This window comes from Salmo salar, chromosome 01 (assembly GCF_965601325.2).
Source record: "Salmo salar chromosome 01, fSalSal1, whole genome shotgun sequence".
NCBI classification, from domain to species: domain Eukaryota; kingdom Metazoa; phylum Chordata; class Actinopteri; order Salmoniformes; family Salmonidae; genus Salmo; species Salmo salar.
The window spans coordinates 3851168-3867500 of NC_138291.1; the positions used below are offsets into that span (position 1 = coordinate 3851168).

The window sequence follows — 16333 nt, forward strand, 5'->3', positions numbered from 1 at the left end:
TATATATCAGTCTGGTCTATATATCAGTCTGGTCTAAATATCAGTCTGGTCTATATATCAGTCTGGTCTATATATCAGTATGGTCTATATATCAGTATGGTCTATATATCAGTCTGGTCTATATATCAGTATGGTGGTCTGGTCTATATATCAGTCTGGTCTATATATCAGTCTGGTCTATATATCAGTATGGTCTATATATCAGTCTGGTCTATATATCAGTCTGGTGGTCTGGTCTATATATCAGTCTGGTCTATATATCAGTATGGTCTATATATCAGTCTGGTCTATATATCCAGTATGGTCTATATATCAGTCTGGTCTATATATCAGTCTGGTCTATATATCAGTCTGGTCTATATATCAGTCTGGTCTATATATCAGTCTGGTCTATATATCAGTCTGGTCTATATATCAGTCTGGTCTATATATCAGTATGGTCTATATATCAGTCTGGTCTATATATCAGTCTGGTCTATATATCAGTCTGGTCTATATATCAGTCTGGTCTATATATCAGTCTGGTCTATATATCAGTCTGGTCTATATACAGTGTTAGTCTGTCTGTCAGTAAATAGCAGTGTTTTGTTCCGTTTGGTAGTGTCTAGGGGCAGTATGGTAAATAACGGTTGCCTATGAACCCTGGGTAGACTGTTCTCTGTTCAGGGGAACGTGACCTCATTAGTGTTAAGGTTTCATCTGTAAGGGCTGGGCTGGTCTATGCTGTATTTTACGATATACAGGTATTGATGCACTGACCGATTTGGATTTTTACTTTACTTTCTAGAAACCGTATTTGAATGTTTTGGTTTTTGTTAAATGTGATACTCCGTGTGTGACGTCCATTTTTAGACGTTACTTCGCTGCACATCTCTCTCAGAAGCACATTTGTTCCTCGAACTCGAAACACCTGCATTGTCTGCATGGTCGATGCAGTGCATATAAGCAATGTTGATAACAACGATGCTGTTTTCGCTTTGCTTCTTAATATAAATCCACTAGCCTTCTATAACGACGCTATTAGTTTGTGTTTCTTTACATCTGCAAACATCTAGTTTGTCTTTTCTTAGCAAGTTGGGCCTAAATATTGTTAGCCGTAAATTGTTAGCCGCTGATGCTAATTGCTAGCTAGATTAGCCGCTGATGCTAATCGCTAGCTAGATAATAAATGTAAATGAGTCACATGCAGCCACTCTCAGCCACTCTGAATCACATGCAGCCACTCTGAATCACATGCAGCCACTCTGAATCACATGCAGCCACTCTGAATCAGATGCAGTTATTAACTCCCGTCTCTCTGCCCCAGCTGGACGACAGGTGAATGGAACGTGTGCTCTGTGTCGTGTGGCGGCGGCTCTCAGGTGCGCAGTGTGCAGTGTGTCTCCCATGATGCATCAGGGCCCCGTGTGGTGGAGGACGCCGTCTGTGCAGCCTACGCCCTCACCCCGCCCACCCTGCAGACCTGCAACATGCAGCGTTGTGTCTCTTGGAGGGCTTCTGTCTGGAGCGCGGTAGGTACTGCAGTCAGAAGAGGGGTAGACCTGAGGGTGGTAGGTACTGCAGTCAGAAGAGGGGTAGACCTGAGCGTGGTAGGTACTGCAGTCAGAAGAGGGGTAGACCTGAGCGTGGTAGGTACTGCAGTCAGAAGAGAGAGAGGGGTAGACCCGAGCGTGGTAGGTACTGCAGTCAGAAGAGGGGTAGACCTGAGCGTGGTAGGTACTGCAGTCAGAAGAGAGAGAGAGGGGTAGACCTGAGCGTGGTAGGTACTGCAGTCAGAAGAGAGAGAGAGGGGTAGACCTGAGCGTGGTAGGTACTGCAGTCAGAAGAGGGGTAGACCTGAGCGTGGTAGGTACTGCAGTCAGAAGAGAGAGAGGGGTAGACCTAAGTGTGGTAGGTACTGCAGTCAGAAGAGGGGTAGACCTGAGCGTGGTAGGTACTGCAGTCAGAAGAGAGAGAGGGGTAGACCTGAGGGTGGTAGGTACTGCAGTCAGAAGAGGGGTAGACCTGAGCGTGGTAGGTACTGCAGTCAGAAGAGGGGTAGACCTGAGCGTGGTAGGTACTGCAGTCAGAAGAGAGAGAGGGGTAGACCCGAGCGTGGTAGGTACTGCAGTCAGAAGAGGGGTAGACCTGAGCGTGGTAGGTACTGCAGTCAGAAGAGAGAGAGGGGTAGACCTGAGCGTGGTAGGTACTGCAGTCAGAAGAGAGAGAGGGGTATTCCTGAGCGTGGTAGGTACTGCAGTCAGAAGAGAGATAGAGGGGTAGACCTGAGCGCGGTAGGTACTGCAGTCAGAAGAGAGAGAGAGGGGTAGACCTGAGCGTGGTAGGTACTGCAGTCAGAAGAGAGAGAGAGGGGTAGACCTGAGCGTGGTAGGTACTGCAGTCAGAAGAGGGGTAGACCTGAGCGTGGTAGGTACTGCAGTCAGAAGAGAGAGAGGGGTAGACCTGAGTGTGGTAGGTACTGCAGTCAGAAGAGGGGTAGACCTGAGCGTGGTAGGTACTGCAGTCAGAAGAGAGAGAGGGGTATTCCTGAGCGCGGTAGGTACTGCAGTCAGAAGAGGGAGAGGGGTAGACCTGAGCGTGGTAGGTACTGCAGTCAGAAGAGAGAGAGGGGTATTCCTGAGCGCGGTAGGTACTGCAGTCAGAAGAGGGAGAGGGGTAGACCTGAGCGCGGTAGGTACTGCAGTCAGAAGAGGGAGAGGGGTAGACCTGAGTGTGGTAGGTACTGCAGTCAGAAGAGAGAGAGGGGTAGACCTGAGCGTGGTAGGTACTGCAGTCAGAAGAGAGAGAGAGGTAGACCTGAGCGTGGTAGGTACTGCAGTCAGAAGAGAGAGAGGGGTAGACCTGAGCGTGGTAGGTACTGCAGTCAGAAGAGAGAGAGGGGTAGACCTGAGCGTGGTAGGTACTGCAGTCAGAAGAGAGAGAGAGGGGTAGACCTGAGTGTGGTAGGTACTGCAGTCAGAAGAGAGAGAGGGGTAGACCTGAGTGTGGTAGGTACTGCAGTCAGAAGAGAGAGAGGGGTATTCCTGAGCGTGGTAGGTACTGCAGTCAGAAGAGAGAGAGAGGGGTAGACCTGAGCGTGGTAGGTACTGCAGTCAGAAGAGAGAGAGGGGTAGACCTGAGCGTGGTAGGTACTGCAGTCAGAAGAGAGAGAGGGGTATTCCTGAGCGTGGTAGGTACTGCAGTCAGAAGAGAGAGAGAGGGGTAGACCTGAGCGTGGTAGGTACTGCAGTTAGAAGAGAGAGAGGGGTAGACCTGAGCGTGGTAGGTACTGCAGTCAGAAGAGAGAGAGGGGTAGACCTGAGCGTGGTAGGTACTGCAGTCAGAAGAGAGAGAGAGGTAGACCTGAGCGTGGTAGGTACTGCAGTCAGAAGAGAGAGAGGGGTATTCCTGAGCGCGGTAGGTACTGCAGTCAGAAGAGAGAGAGGGGTAGACCTGAGCGTGGTAGGTAATGCAGTCAGAAGAGAGAGAGGGGTAGACCTGAGCGTGGTAGGTACTGCACCCTTCAGGGTCCCCAGGACCGAGTTTGGGAAACCTTTTGATGTTTGTAGATTTGTAAGGTGGGAAGTTCTACCACTACACTCCAGTGAGTCACGTCAGATGGCATCACTCCAACACAACGCTCGACCCTCAACCGATCTGTCTTGTACGACGTTGGAATTTAGATTTTGCTCGTCCGCATAACGCTAGTTCGTAAATTCTGAAAATCACTCCGCTCTCGGACAGCTATGACGCACTGGTAAATCATGCTCGTGCATGCAAACTTACTCCAGCTAGTAGCCTGGTACAAGGTTATTGGACTGGTCAAACGGTAGCTAGCTAGTTTGCCAGCTTGTTGCTGAAGTCGTAAGGCACCAAAGTTGTGGGACTGTTCTCAGAAATCAGCACGTATCTGACCCTGACGGTTGGCACTGTGCCTCGCTACTTTTGGAACATTTTGGCCGATGCGATAACGTGAGATACCGCACTGATTCATACCTACTATCCAGATCTAGAAACAGGACGAGGGTCTAGTTTTATTTATGGAGTAGTGATCAATCCCACTGTATGTTGTGTTCTCTCCAGTGCTCAGTGACATGTGGGACAGGGGATCAGTCCAGAGAGGTGATGTGTGTCGGAGCAGCATCGGTCCAGTTAGCAGACACTTCCTGCTCCGCCTCACTCCGCCCCGTAGACACCCAGCCCTGCTCCATGCCCGCATGCCTACTGGCTGTCAGCTGGCACGTTGGAGACTGGGGACTGGTGAGTGGCACACAGACAGACACACAAACTCATTATACACACACACGTGCATATGCAATTAACACATAGACGCGCGCACACACGCACGCACACGCACACACACGTACACACACTAATGCAATTAACACTCTCCACCTCTCCTCCTCACGTCCGCTCCTCTCCTCTCCTCTGTGTCTCCTCTCCTCTCCTCCACCTCTCCTCCTCCTCCTCCTCTCCACCTCTCCACCTCTCCTCTCCTCTCCTCTCCTCTCCTCTCCTCTCCTCTCCTCTCCTCTCCTCTCCTCTCCTCTCCTCTCCTCTCCTCTCCTCTCCTCTCCTCTCCTCTCCTCTCCTCTCCTCCTCTCTTGTTTCCAGTGCTCTAAAAGCTGTGCTTCAGGTCTGCGTGAGCGCCAGGTGATGTGTTCTGACAGAGAGAGGAACCTGTACCCAGTGAAACGTTGTAACTCCAACCTTAAACCCCTCACAGTGGAGCCCTGCAACACACAGCCCTGCTACCGCCCACAGGGTGAGACAGTGTGTGTGTGTGTGTGTGTGTGTGTGTGCGTGTGTGTGTGTGCGTGTCTGTGTGTGTCTGTGCATGCGTGTGTGTGCGTGTCTATGTGTTAATTGCATATGCGTGTGTGTGTGTGCGTGTCTATGTGTTAATTGCGTGTGTGTGTGTGTGTGTGTGTGTGGTGTGTGTGTGTGCTGTGTCTGTGTACTGATTGTCGTCGAAATAGACATGAATCTCAACCATATAGTCTACAGAATACATCTGTAATTCTGCGTCTCTTCTTGTTGTCCAGAGGTCCCCGGTGTGTGTATGTATATAATCTGAGCCATAGATATGAGTGTCTACCTCTCCTTCTTCTTGTTGTTGTTGTCCAGTTGTCCCCAGTATGCAGAATCCCAGAGGACAAGACAACACACAGCAAGGCTTCATTCCTTACGTCCCAGATCACCCTACGGGTTTGTTCTATCTTTCCAAGTGAACTTGAATGTCCTTGAATTTCATACAGGTACACAATATATACAAAAAGTATGTGGACACCCATTCAAATGAGTGGATTCTGCTATTTCAGCCACACCCGTTTCAGACTGGTGTGCGATCTCCAAAGACAAATATTTGCAGTAGAATGGCCCATACTGAAGAAGAGCTAGGTGACTTTCGAACGAAGGCAGCGTCATTGGATGCCACCTTTCCAACAAGTCAGTTCGTAAAATTCCTTCCCTGCTAGAGCTGCCCCCCGGTCAACTGTAAGTGCTGTTATTGTGAAGCGGAAACGTCTAGGAGCAACAACGGCACAGCCGTGAAGTGGTAGGCCGCCACACAAGCTCACAGAACGGGACCGCCGAGTGCTGAAACACGTAGGGCGTAGAAATCGTCTGTTCTCGGTTGCAACAGTCACTACCGAGTTCCAAACTGCCTCTGGAAGCAACGTCAGCACAAGAACTGTTTGTCCGGAGCTTAATGAGATGGGTTTCCATGGCCGAGCAGCTGCACACAACCCTAAGATCACCATGTGCAATGCCAAGCGTCGGCTGCAGTGGTGTAAAGCTCGCCCCCATTAAATTCTGGAGCAGTGGAAACTCGTTCTCTGTGTTGATGAATCGCGCTTCACCATCTGGCAGTCTGACGGACAAATCTGGGTTTGGTGGATGCCAGGAGAACGCTACCTGCCACCATGCATAGTGCCAACTGTAAAGTTTGGTGGAGGAGGAATAATGGTCTGGGGCTGTTTTTCATGGTTCGGGCCCCTTAGTTCCAGTGAAGGGAAATCTTAAACGCTACAGCATACAATGACATTCTAGATGATTCTGTGCTTCCAACTTTGTGGCAACAGTTTGAGGAAGGCCATTTCCTGTTTCAGCATCACAGTGCCTATTAACAGTGCCTATTATGCATATTAATACCCATGATTTTGGAATGAGATGTTGAACGAGTAGATGTCCACATACTTTTGATCATGTAGTGTCCCTTGTGATATCCCAGGTCTTACATTTACATTTACGTCATTTAGCAGACGCTCTTATCCAGAGCGAGTCTTAATTTATCCAATTCATTCCTTTAACTAGTTATTTTACCAAAAGCATTGCAGGTGATTATGTAGTATGACTACCAGTCTCGGCTGTCCCATTTACTCTACTCTGCTCACCTAAACCACTCTATAGTCTGGTGCTAATCAAACTGCCTCACGCTACAGAATCAGGAGAGGCTCCTGCCCTATGGGCCGTTCTGGCTGCCTCACGCTACAGAATCAGGAGAGAGGCTCCTGCCCTATGGGCCGTTCTGACTGCCTCTCACTACAGAATCAGGAGAGGCTCCTGCCCTATGGGCCGTTCTGGCTGCCTCTCACTACAGAATCAGGAGAGGCTCCTGCCCTATGGGCCGTTCTGACTGCCTCTCACTACAGAATCAGGAGAGGCTCCTGCCCTATGGGCCGTTCTGACTGCCTCACGCTACAGAATCAGGAGAGGCTCCTGCCCTATGGGCCGTTCTGACTGCCTCACACTACAGAATCAGGAGAGAGGCTCCTGCCCTATGGGCCGTTCTGACTGCCTCACGCTACAGAATCAGGAGAGGCTCCTGCCCTATGGGCCGTTCTGACTGCCTCACACTACAGAATCAGGAGAGGCTCCTGCCCTATGGGCCGTTCTGGCTGCCTCACGCTACAGAATCAGGAGAGAGGCTCCTGCCCTATGGGCCGTTCTGACTGCCTCTCACTACAGAATCAGGAGAGGCTCCTGCCCTATGGGCCGTTCTGACTGCCTCTCACTACAGAATCAGGAGAGAGGCTCCTGCCCTATGGGCCGTTCTGACTGCCTCTCACTACAGAATCAGGAGAGAGGCTCCTGCCCTATGGGCCGTTCTGGCTGCCTCACGCTACAGAATCAGGAGAGAGGCTCCTGCCCTATGGGCCGTTCTGGCTCAGACAAGGTTTGCTTGTCCAAGGCTGACTTCCTTCCTTTATTCTGCTGGTTCTCTCCCTCTCTCCCCCGTCACTGTGTCTCCAACAGACCTGCCCCCCTGTCCCTCTCCTCCAGCCCCCCACCCCCCTGTCCCTCTCCTCCAGCCCCCCACCCCCCTGTCCCTCTCCTCCAGCCCCCCCCCCCGTCCCTCTCCTCCAGCCCCCCACCCCCCTGTCCCTCTCCTCCAGCCCCCCACCCCCCTGTCCCTCTCCTCCAGCCCCCCACCCCCCTGTCCCTCTCCTCCAGCCCCCCACCCCCCTGTCCCTCTCCTCCAGCCCCCCACCCCCCTGTCCCTCTCCTCCAGCCCCCCCCCCCCCCTGTCCCTCTCCTCCAGCCCCCCACCCCCCTGTCCCTCTCCTCCAGCCCCCCCCCCCACCCCCCACCCCACCCCTTCCTAATTATCCTGTTCTGATTGACATGTTTTCGAGGGTCCGTAGGATTGGGAAGTCTGATTAAAATATTTGGAGGCACTGGAGTGTGTGAGTGAGCGCTGGCCTGGACAGTGACTCTGTGTGTCTGTCTGTGTGTCTGTCTGTGTGTCTGTCTGTGTGTCTGTCTGTCCTGTTCTGTCCTGTTCTGTGTGGTCTACCTGGTGGTGCAGATGGGCAGGCTGGATGGAGCTGTGGTGTCTGTCCTACTGTGGTGTCTGTCCTACTGTGGTGTCTGTCCTACTGTGGTGTCTGTCCTACTGTGGTGTCTGTCCTAGTCCTACTGTGGTGTCTGTCCTACTGTGGTGTCTGTCCTACTGTGGTGTCTGTCCTACTGTGGTGTCTGTCCTACTGTGGTGTCTGTCCTAGTCCTACTGTGGTGTATGTCCTAGTCCTACTGTGGCTTGTGTCCTACTGTGGTGTCTGTCCTACTGTGGTGTATGTCCTAGTCCTACTGTGGCTTGTGTCCTACTGTGGTGTCTGTCCTACTGTGGTGTCTGTCCTACTGTGGTGTCTGTCCTACTGTGGTGTCTGTCCTACTGTGGTGTCTGTCCTAGTCCTACTGTGGCTTGTGTCCTACTGTGGTGTCTGTCCTACTGTGGTGTCTGTCCTACTGTGGTGTCTGTCCTACTGTGGTGTCTGTCCTACTGTGGTGTCTGTCCTACTGTGGTGTCTGTCCTAGTCCTACTGTGGTGTATGTCCTAGTCCTACTGTGGCTTGTGTCCTACTGTGGTGTCTGTCCTACTGTGGTGTATGTCCTAGTCCTACTGTGGTGTCTGTCCTAGTCCTACTGTGGTGTATGTCCTAGTCCTACTGTGGCTTGTGTCCTACTGTGGTGTCTGTCCTACTGTGGTGTATGTCCTAGTACTACTGTGGTGTCTGTCCTACTGTGGTGTATGTCCTAGTGCTACTGTGGTGTATGTCCTAGTACTACTGTGGTGTCTGTCCTACTGTGGTGTATGTCCTAGTGCTACTGTGGCTTGTGTCCTACTGTGGTGTCTGTCCTACTGTGGCTTGTGTCCTACTGTGGTGTATGTCCTAGTCCTACTGTGGCTTGTGTCCTACTGTGGTGTATGTCCTAGTCCTACTGTGGCTTGTGTCCTACTGTGGTGTCTGTCCTACTGTGGTGTCTGTCCTACTGTGGCTTGTGTCCTACTGTGGTGTATGTCCTAGTCCTACTGTGGCTTGTGTCCTACTGTGGTGTATGTCCTAGTCCTACTGTGGCTTGTGTCCTACTGTGGTGTCTGTCCTACTGTGGTGTCTGTCCTACTGTGGTGTCTGTCCTACTGTGGCTTGTGTCCTACTGTGGTGTATGTCCTAGTCCTACTGTGGCTTGTGTCCTACTGTGGTGTCTGTCCTACTGTGGTGTCTGTCCTAGTCCTACTGTGGTGTCTGTCCTAGTCCTACTGTGGTGTATGTCCTACTGTGGTGTATGTCCTAGTCCTACTGTGGTGTATGTCCTAGTCCTACTGTGGTGTCTGTCCTAGTCCTACTGTGGTGTCTGTCCTAGTCCTACTGTGGTGTATGTCCTACTGTGGTGTATGTCCTAGTCCTACTGTGGTGTATGTCCTACTGTGGTGTATGTCCTAGTGCTACTGTGGTGTATGTCCTAGTACTACTGTGGTGTCTGTCCTACTGTGGTGTATGTCCTAGTGCTACTGTGGCTTGTGTCCTACTGTGGTGTCTGTCCTACTGTGGCTTGTGTCCTACTGTGGTGTATGTCCTAGTCCTACTGTGGCTTGTGTCCTACTGTGGTGTATGTCCTAGTCCTACTGTGGCTTGTGTCCTACTGTGGTGTCTGTCCTACTGTGGTGTCTGTCCTACTGTGGCTTGTGTCCTACTGTGGTGTATGTCCTAGTCCTACTGTGGCTTGTGTCCTACTGTGGTGTATGTCCTAGTCCTACTGTGGCTTGTGTCCTACTGTGGTGTCTGTCCTACTGTGGTGTCTGTCCTACTGTGGTGTCTGTCCTACTGTGGCTTGTGTCCTACTGTGGTGTATGTCCTAGTCCTACTGTGGCTTGTGTCCTACTGTGGTGTCTGTCCTACTGTGGTGTCTGTCCTAGTCCTACTGTGGTGTCTGTCCTAGTCCTACTGTGGTGTATGTCCTACTGTGGTGTATGTCCTAGTCCTACTGTGGTGTATGTCCTAGTCCTACTGTGGTGTCTGTCCTAGTCCTACTGTGGTGTCTGTCCTAGTCCTACTGTGGTGTATGTCCTACTGTGGTGTATGTCCTAGTCCTACTGTGGTGTATGTCCTACTGTGGTGTATGTCCTAGTCCTACTGTGGTGTATGTCTTAGTCCTACTGTAGTGTATGTCCTACTGTGGTGTATGTCCTAGTGCTACTGTGGTGTATGTCCTAGTACTACTGTGGTGTATGTCCTAGTCCTACTGTGGTGTATGTCCTAGTCCTACTGTGGTGTGTGTCCTACTGTGGTGTATGTCCTAGTACTACTGTGGTGTATGTCCTAGTCCTACTGTGGTGTGTGTCCTACTGTGGTGTATGTCCTAGTACTACTGTGGTGTATGTCCTAGTCCTACTGTGGTGTATGTCCTAGTCCTACTGTGGTGTGTGTCCTACTGTGGTGTATGTCCTAGTACTACTGTGGTGTATGTCCTAGTCCTACTGTGGTGTGTGTCCTACTGTGGTGTCTGTCCTACTGTGGTGTCTGTCCTAGTCCTACTGTGGTGTCTGTCCTAGTCCTACTGTGGTGTCTGTCCTAGTCCTACTGTGGCTTGTGTCCTACTGTGGTGTCTGTCCTAGTCCTACTGTGGCTTGTGTCCTACTGTGGTGTATGTCCTAGTCCTACTGTGGCTTGTGTCCTACTGTGGTGTCTGTCCTAGTCCTACTGTGGCTTGTGTCCTACTGTGGTGTCTGTCCTACTGTGGTGTCTGTCCTACTGTGGTGTCTGTCCTACTGTGGCTTGTGTCCTACTGTGGTGTATGTCCTAGTCCTACTGTGGCTTGTGTCCTACTGTGGTGTCTGTCCTACTGTGGTGTCTGTCCTACTGTGGTGTCTGTCCTAGTCCTACTGTGGTGTCTGTCCTAGTCCTACTGTGGTGTATGTCCTACTGTGGTGTATGTCCTAGTCCTACTGTGGTGTATGTCCTACTGTGGTGTCTGTCCTAGTCCTACTGTGGTGTCTGTCCTAGTCCTACTGTGGTGTATGTCCTACTGTGGTGTATGTCCTAGTCCTACTGTGGTGTATGTCCTACTGTGGTGTATGTCCTAGTCCTACTGTGGTGTATGTCCTAGTCCTACTGTGGTGTATGTCTTAGTCCTACTGTAGTGTATGTCCTACTGTGGTGTATGTCCTAGTGCTACTGTGGTGTATGTCCTAGTACTACTGTGGTGTATGTCCTAGTCCTACTGTGGTGTATGTCCTAGTCCTACTGTGGTGTGTGTCCTACTGTGGTGTATGTCCTAGTACTACTGTGGTGTATGTCCTAGTCCTACTGTGGTGTGTGTCCTACTGTGGTGTATGTCCTAGTACTACTGTGGTGTATGTCCTAGTCCTACTGTGGTGTATGTCCTAGTCCTACTGTGGTGTGTGTCCTACTGTGGTGTATGTCCTAGTACTACTGTGGTGTATGTCCTAGTCCTACTGTGGTGTGTGTCCTACTGTGGTGTCTGTCCTACTGTGGTGTCTGTCCTACTGTGGTGTCTGTCCTAGTCCTACTGTGGTGTCTGTCCTAGTCCTACTGTGGCTTGTGTCCTACTGTGGTGTCTGTCCTAGTCCTACTGTGGCTTGTGTCCTACTGTGGTGTATGTCCTAGTCCTACTGTGGCTTGTGTCCTACTGTGGTGTCTGTCCTAGTCCTACTGTGGCTTGTGTCCTACTGTGGTGTCTGTCCTACTGTGGTGTCTGTCCTACTGTGGTGTCTGTCCTACTGTGGCTTGTGTCCTACTGTGGTGTATGTCCTAGTCCTACTGTGGCTTGTGTCCTACTGTGGTGTCTGTCCTACTGTGGTGTCTGTCCTACTGTGGTGTCTGTCCTACTGTGGCTTGTGTCCTACTGTGGTGTATGTCCTAGTCCTACTGTGGCTTGTGTCCTACTGTGGTGTATGTCCTAGTCCTACTGTGGCTTGTGTCCTACTGTGGTGTCTGTCCTACTGTGGTGTCTGTCCTACTGTGGTGTCTGTCCTACTGTGGCTTGTGTCCTACTGTGGTGTATGTCCTAGTCCTACTGTGGCTTGTGTCCTACTGTGGTGTCTGTCCTACTGTGGTGTCTGTCCTACTGTGGTGTCTGTCCTAGTCCTACTGTGGTGTCTGTCCTAGTCCTACTGTGGTGTATGTCCTACTGTGGTGTATGTCCTAGTCCTACTGTGGTGTATGTCCTACTGTGGTGTCTGTCCTAGTCCTACTGTGGTGTCTGTCCTAGTCCTACTGTGGTGTATGTCCTACTGTGGTGTATGTCCTAGTCCTACTGTGGTGTATGTCCTACTGTGGTGTATGTCCTAGTCCTACTGTGGTGTATGTCCTAGTCCTACTGTGGTGTATGTCTTACATTTACATTTTAGATTTTAGTCATTTAGCAGACGCTCTTATCCAGAGCGACTTACAATTTGGTGCATTCACCTATAATATCCAGTGGAACAACCACTTTACAATAGTGCATCTAAATCTTTTAAGGGGGGGGGGGTTAGAAGGATTACTTTATCCTATCCCAGGTATTCCTTGAAGAGGTGGGGTTTCAGGTGTCTCCGGAAGGTGGTGATTGACTCCGCTGTCCTGGCGTCGTGAGGTCTTAGTCCTACTGTAGTGTATGTCCTACTGTGGTGTATGTCCTAGTGCTACTGTGGTGTATGTCCTAGTACTACTGTGGTGTATGTCCTAGTCCTACTGTGGTGTATGTCCTAGTCCTACTGTGGTGTGTGTCCTACTGTGGTGTATGTCCTAGTACTACTGTGGTGTATGTCCTAGTCCTACTGTGGTGTGTGTCCTACTGTGGTGTATGTCCTAGTACTACTGTGGTGTATGTCCTAGTCCTACTGTGGTGTATGTCCTAGTCCTACTGTGGTGTGTGTCCTACTGTGGTGTATGTCCTAGTACTACTGTGGTGTATGTCCTAGTCCTACTGTGGTGTGTGTCCTACTGTGGTGTCTGTCCTACTGTGGTGTCTGTCCTACTGTGGTGTCTGTCCTAGTCCTACTGTGGTGTCTGTCCTAGTCCTACTGTGGCTTGTGTCCTACTGTGGTGTCTGTCCTAGTCCTACTGTGGCTTGTGTCCTACTGTGGGCTATGTCCTAGTCCTACTGTGGCTTGTGTCCTACTGTGGTGTCTGTCCTAGTCCTACTGTGGCTTGTGTCCTACTGTGGTGTCTGTCCTACTGTGGTGTCTGTCCTACTGTGGTGTCTGTCCTACTGTGGCTTGTGTCCTACTGTGGTGTATGTCCTAGTCCTACTGTGGCTTGTGTCCTACTGTGGTGTCTGTCCTACTGTGGTGTCTGTCCTACTGTGGTGTCTGTCCTAGTCCTACTGTGGTGTCTGTCCTAGTCCTACTGTGGTGTATGTCCTACTGTGGTGTATGTCCTGGTACTACTGTGGTGTATGTCCTACTGTGGTGTATATCCTAGTCCTACTGTGGTGTATGTCCTAGTCCTACTGTGGTGTCTGTCCTAGTCCTACTGTGGCTTGTGTCCTACTGTGGTGTCTGTCCTAGTCCTACTGTGGCTTGTGTCCTACTGTGGTGTATGTCCTAGTCCTACTGTGGCTTGTGTCCTACTGTGGTGTCTGTCCTAGTCCTACTGTGGCTTGTGTCCTACTGTGGTGTCTGTCCTACTGTGGTGTCTGTCCTACTGTGGTGTCTGTCCTACTGTGGCTTGTGTCCTACTGTGGTGTATGTCCTAGTCCTACTGTGGCTTGTGTCCTACTGTGGTGTCTGTCCTACTGTGGTGTCTGTCCTACTGTGGTGTCTGTCCTACTGTGGCTTGTGTCCTACTGTGGTGTATGTCCTAGTCCTACTGTGGCTTGTGTCCTACTGTGGTGTATGTCCTAGTCCTACTGTGGCTTGTGTCCTACTGTGGTGTCTGTCCTACTGTGGTGTCTGTCCTACTGTGGTGTCTGTCCTACTGTGGCTTGTGTCCTACTGTGGTGTATGTCCTAGTCCTACTGTGGCTTGTGTCCTACTGTGGTGTCTGTCCTACTGTGGTGTCTGTCCTACTGTGGTGTCTGTCCTAGTCCTACTGTGGTGTCTGTCCTAGTCCTACTGTGGTGTATGTCCTACTGTGGTGTATGTCCTAGTCCTACTGTGGTGTATGTCCTACTGTGGTGTCTGTCCTAGTCCTACTGTGGTGTCTGTCCTAGTCCTACTGTGGTGTATGTCCTACTGTGGTGTATGTCCTAGTCCTACTGTGGTGTATGTCCTACTGTGGTGTATGTCCTAGTCCTACTGTGGTGTATGTCCTAGTCCTACTGTGGTGTATGTCTTACATTTACATTTTAGATTTTAGTCATTTAGCAGACGCTCTTATCCAGAGCGACTTACAATTTGGTGCATTCACCTATAATATCCAGTGGAACAACCACTTTACAATAGTGCATCTAAATCTTTTAAGGGGGGGGGGGTTAGAAGGATTACTTTATCCTATCCCAGGTATTCCTTGAAGAGGTGGGGTTTCAGGTGTCTCCGGAAGGTGGTGATTGACTCCGCTGTCCTGGCGTCGTGAGGTCTTAGTCCTACTGTAGTGTATGTCCTACTGTGGTGTATGTCCTAGTGCTACTGTGGTGTATGTCCTAGTACTACTGTGGTGTATGTCCTAGTCCTACTGTGGTGTATGTCCTAGTCCTACTGTGGTGTGTGTCCTACTGTGGTGTATGTCCTAGTACTACTGTGGTGTATGTCCTAGTCCTACTGTGGTGTGTGTCCTACTGTGGTGTATGTCCTAGTACTACTGTGGTGTATGTCCTAGTCCTACTGTGGTGTATGTCCTAGTCCTACTGTGGTGTGTGTCCTACTGTGGTGTATGTCCTAGTACTACTGTGGTGTATGTCCTAGTCCTACTGTGGTGTGTGTCCTACTGTGGTGTCTGTCCTACTGTGGTGTCTGTCCTACTGTGGTGTCTGTCCTAGTCCTACTGTGGTGTCTGTCCTAGTCCTACTGTGGCTTGTGTCCTACTGTGGTGTCTGTCCTAGTCCTACTGTGGCTTGTGTCCTACTGTGGGCTATGTCCTAGTCCTACTGTGGCTTGTGTCCTACTGTGGTGTCTGTCCTAGTCCTACTGTGGCTTGTGTCCTACTGTGGTGTCTGTCCTACTGTGGTGTCTGTCCTACTGTGGTGTCTGTCCTACTGTGGCTTGTGTCCTACTGTGGTGTATGTCCTAGTCCTACTGTGGCTTGTGTCCTACTGTGGTGTCTGTCCTACTGTGGTGTCTGTCCTACTGTGGTGTCTGTCCTAGTCCTACTGTGGTGTCTGTCCTAGTCCTACTGTGGTGTATGTCCTACTGTGGTGTATGTCCTGGTACTACTGTGGTGTATGTCCTACTGTGGTGTATATCCTAGTCCTACTGTGGTGTATGTCCTAGTCCTACTGTGGTGTCTGTCCTACTGTGGTGTGTGTCCTACTGTGGTGTATGTCCTACTGTGGTGTATGTCCTAGTCCTACTGTGGTGTCTGTCCTACTGTGGTGTATATCCTAGTCCTACTGTGGTGTATGTCCTAGTCCTACTGTGGTGTATGTCTTAGTCCTACTTTGGTGTATGTCCTAGTCCTACTGTGGTGTATGTCCTAGTACTACTGTGGTGTATGTCCTAGTCCTACTGTGGTGTATGTCTTAGTCCTACTTTGGTGTATGTCTTAGTCCTACTGTAGTGTATGTCCTACTGTGGTGTATGTCTTAGTCCTACTGTGGTGTATGTCCTAGTTCTACTGTGGTCTCTGTCCTAGTCCTACTGTGGTGTATGTCCTAGTCCTACTGTGGTGTATGTCCTAGTACTACTGTGGTGTATGTCCTAGTCCTACTGTGGTGTATGTCCTAGTCCTACTGTGGTGTATGTGCTAGTACTACTGTGGTATATGTCCTGTGATGTATGTCCTACTGTGGTGTATGTGCGAGTACTACTGTGATTAACAACACTATCAACAAGGCAGCAGCTAATGGGGATCCATAATAAATACAAATACCTCGCTGCTGTGTGTTCTCTCTGTGTAGTCTGGGTGGTATATCTACAGTGCTGTGTAGTCTGGGTGGTGTATCTACAGTGCTGTGTAGTCTGGGTGGTGTATCTACAGTGCTGTGTAGTCTGGGTGGTGTATCTACAGTGCTCTGTAGTCTGGGTGGTGTATCTACAGTGCTGTGTAGTCTGGGTGGTGTATCTACAGTGCTGTGTAGTCTGGGTGGTATATCTACAGTGCTGTGTAGTCTGGGTGGTATATCTACAGTGCTGTGTAGTCTGGGTGGTGTATCTACAGTGCTGTGTAGTCTGGGTGGTGTATCTACAGTGCTGTGTAGTCTGGGTGGTGTATCTACAGTGCTGTGTAGTCTGGGTGGTGTATCTACAGTGCTCTGTAGTCTGGGTGGTGTATCTACAGTGCTCTGTAGTCTGGGTGGTGTATCTACAGTGCTGTGTAGTCTGGGTGGTGTATCTACAGTGCTGTGTAGTCTGGGTGGTGTATCTACAGTGCTGTGTAGTCTGGGTGGTGTATCTACAGTGCTGTGTAGTCTGGGTGGTGTATCTACAGTGCTGTGTAGTCTGGGTGGTGTATCTACAGTGCTCTGTAGTCTG

The 16333-nt window shown here is 50.4% G+C and overlaps 1 protein-coding gene across 1 annotated transcript in view; it reads left to right on the plus strand.

Annotated features, from left to right (window-relative positions):
• The window catches only part of paplna (papilin a, proteoglycan-like sulfated glycoprotein), a 97032-nt gene that overhangs the window by 51588 nt on the left and 29111 nt on the right, over positions 1-16333 (plus strand). Inside the window, exons 12-15 of the mRNA XM_045706122.2 lie at positions 1307-1511; positions 4063-4239; positions 4594-4744; positions 5107-5187. Coding sequence (XP_045562078.2) covers positions 1307-1511; positions 4063-4239; positions 4594-4744; positions 5107-5187 — 614 coding nt within the window. The remainder of the gene's footprint in view (positions 1-1306; positions 1512-4062; positions 4240-4593; positions 4745-5106; positions 5188-16333) is intronic.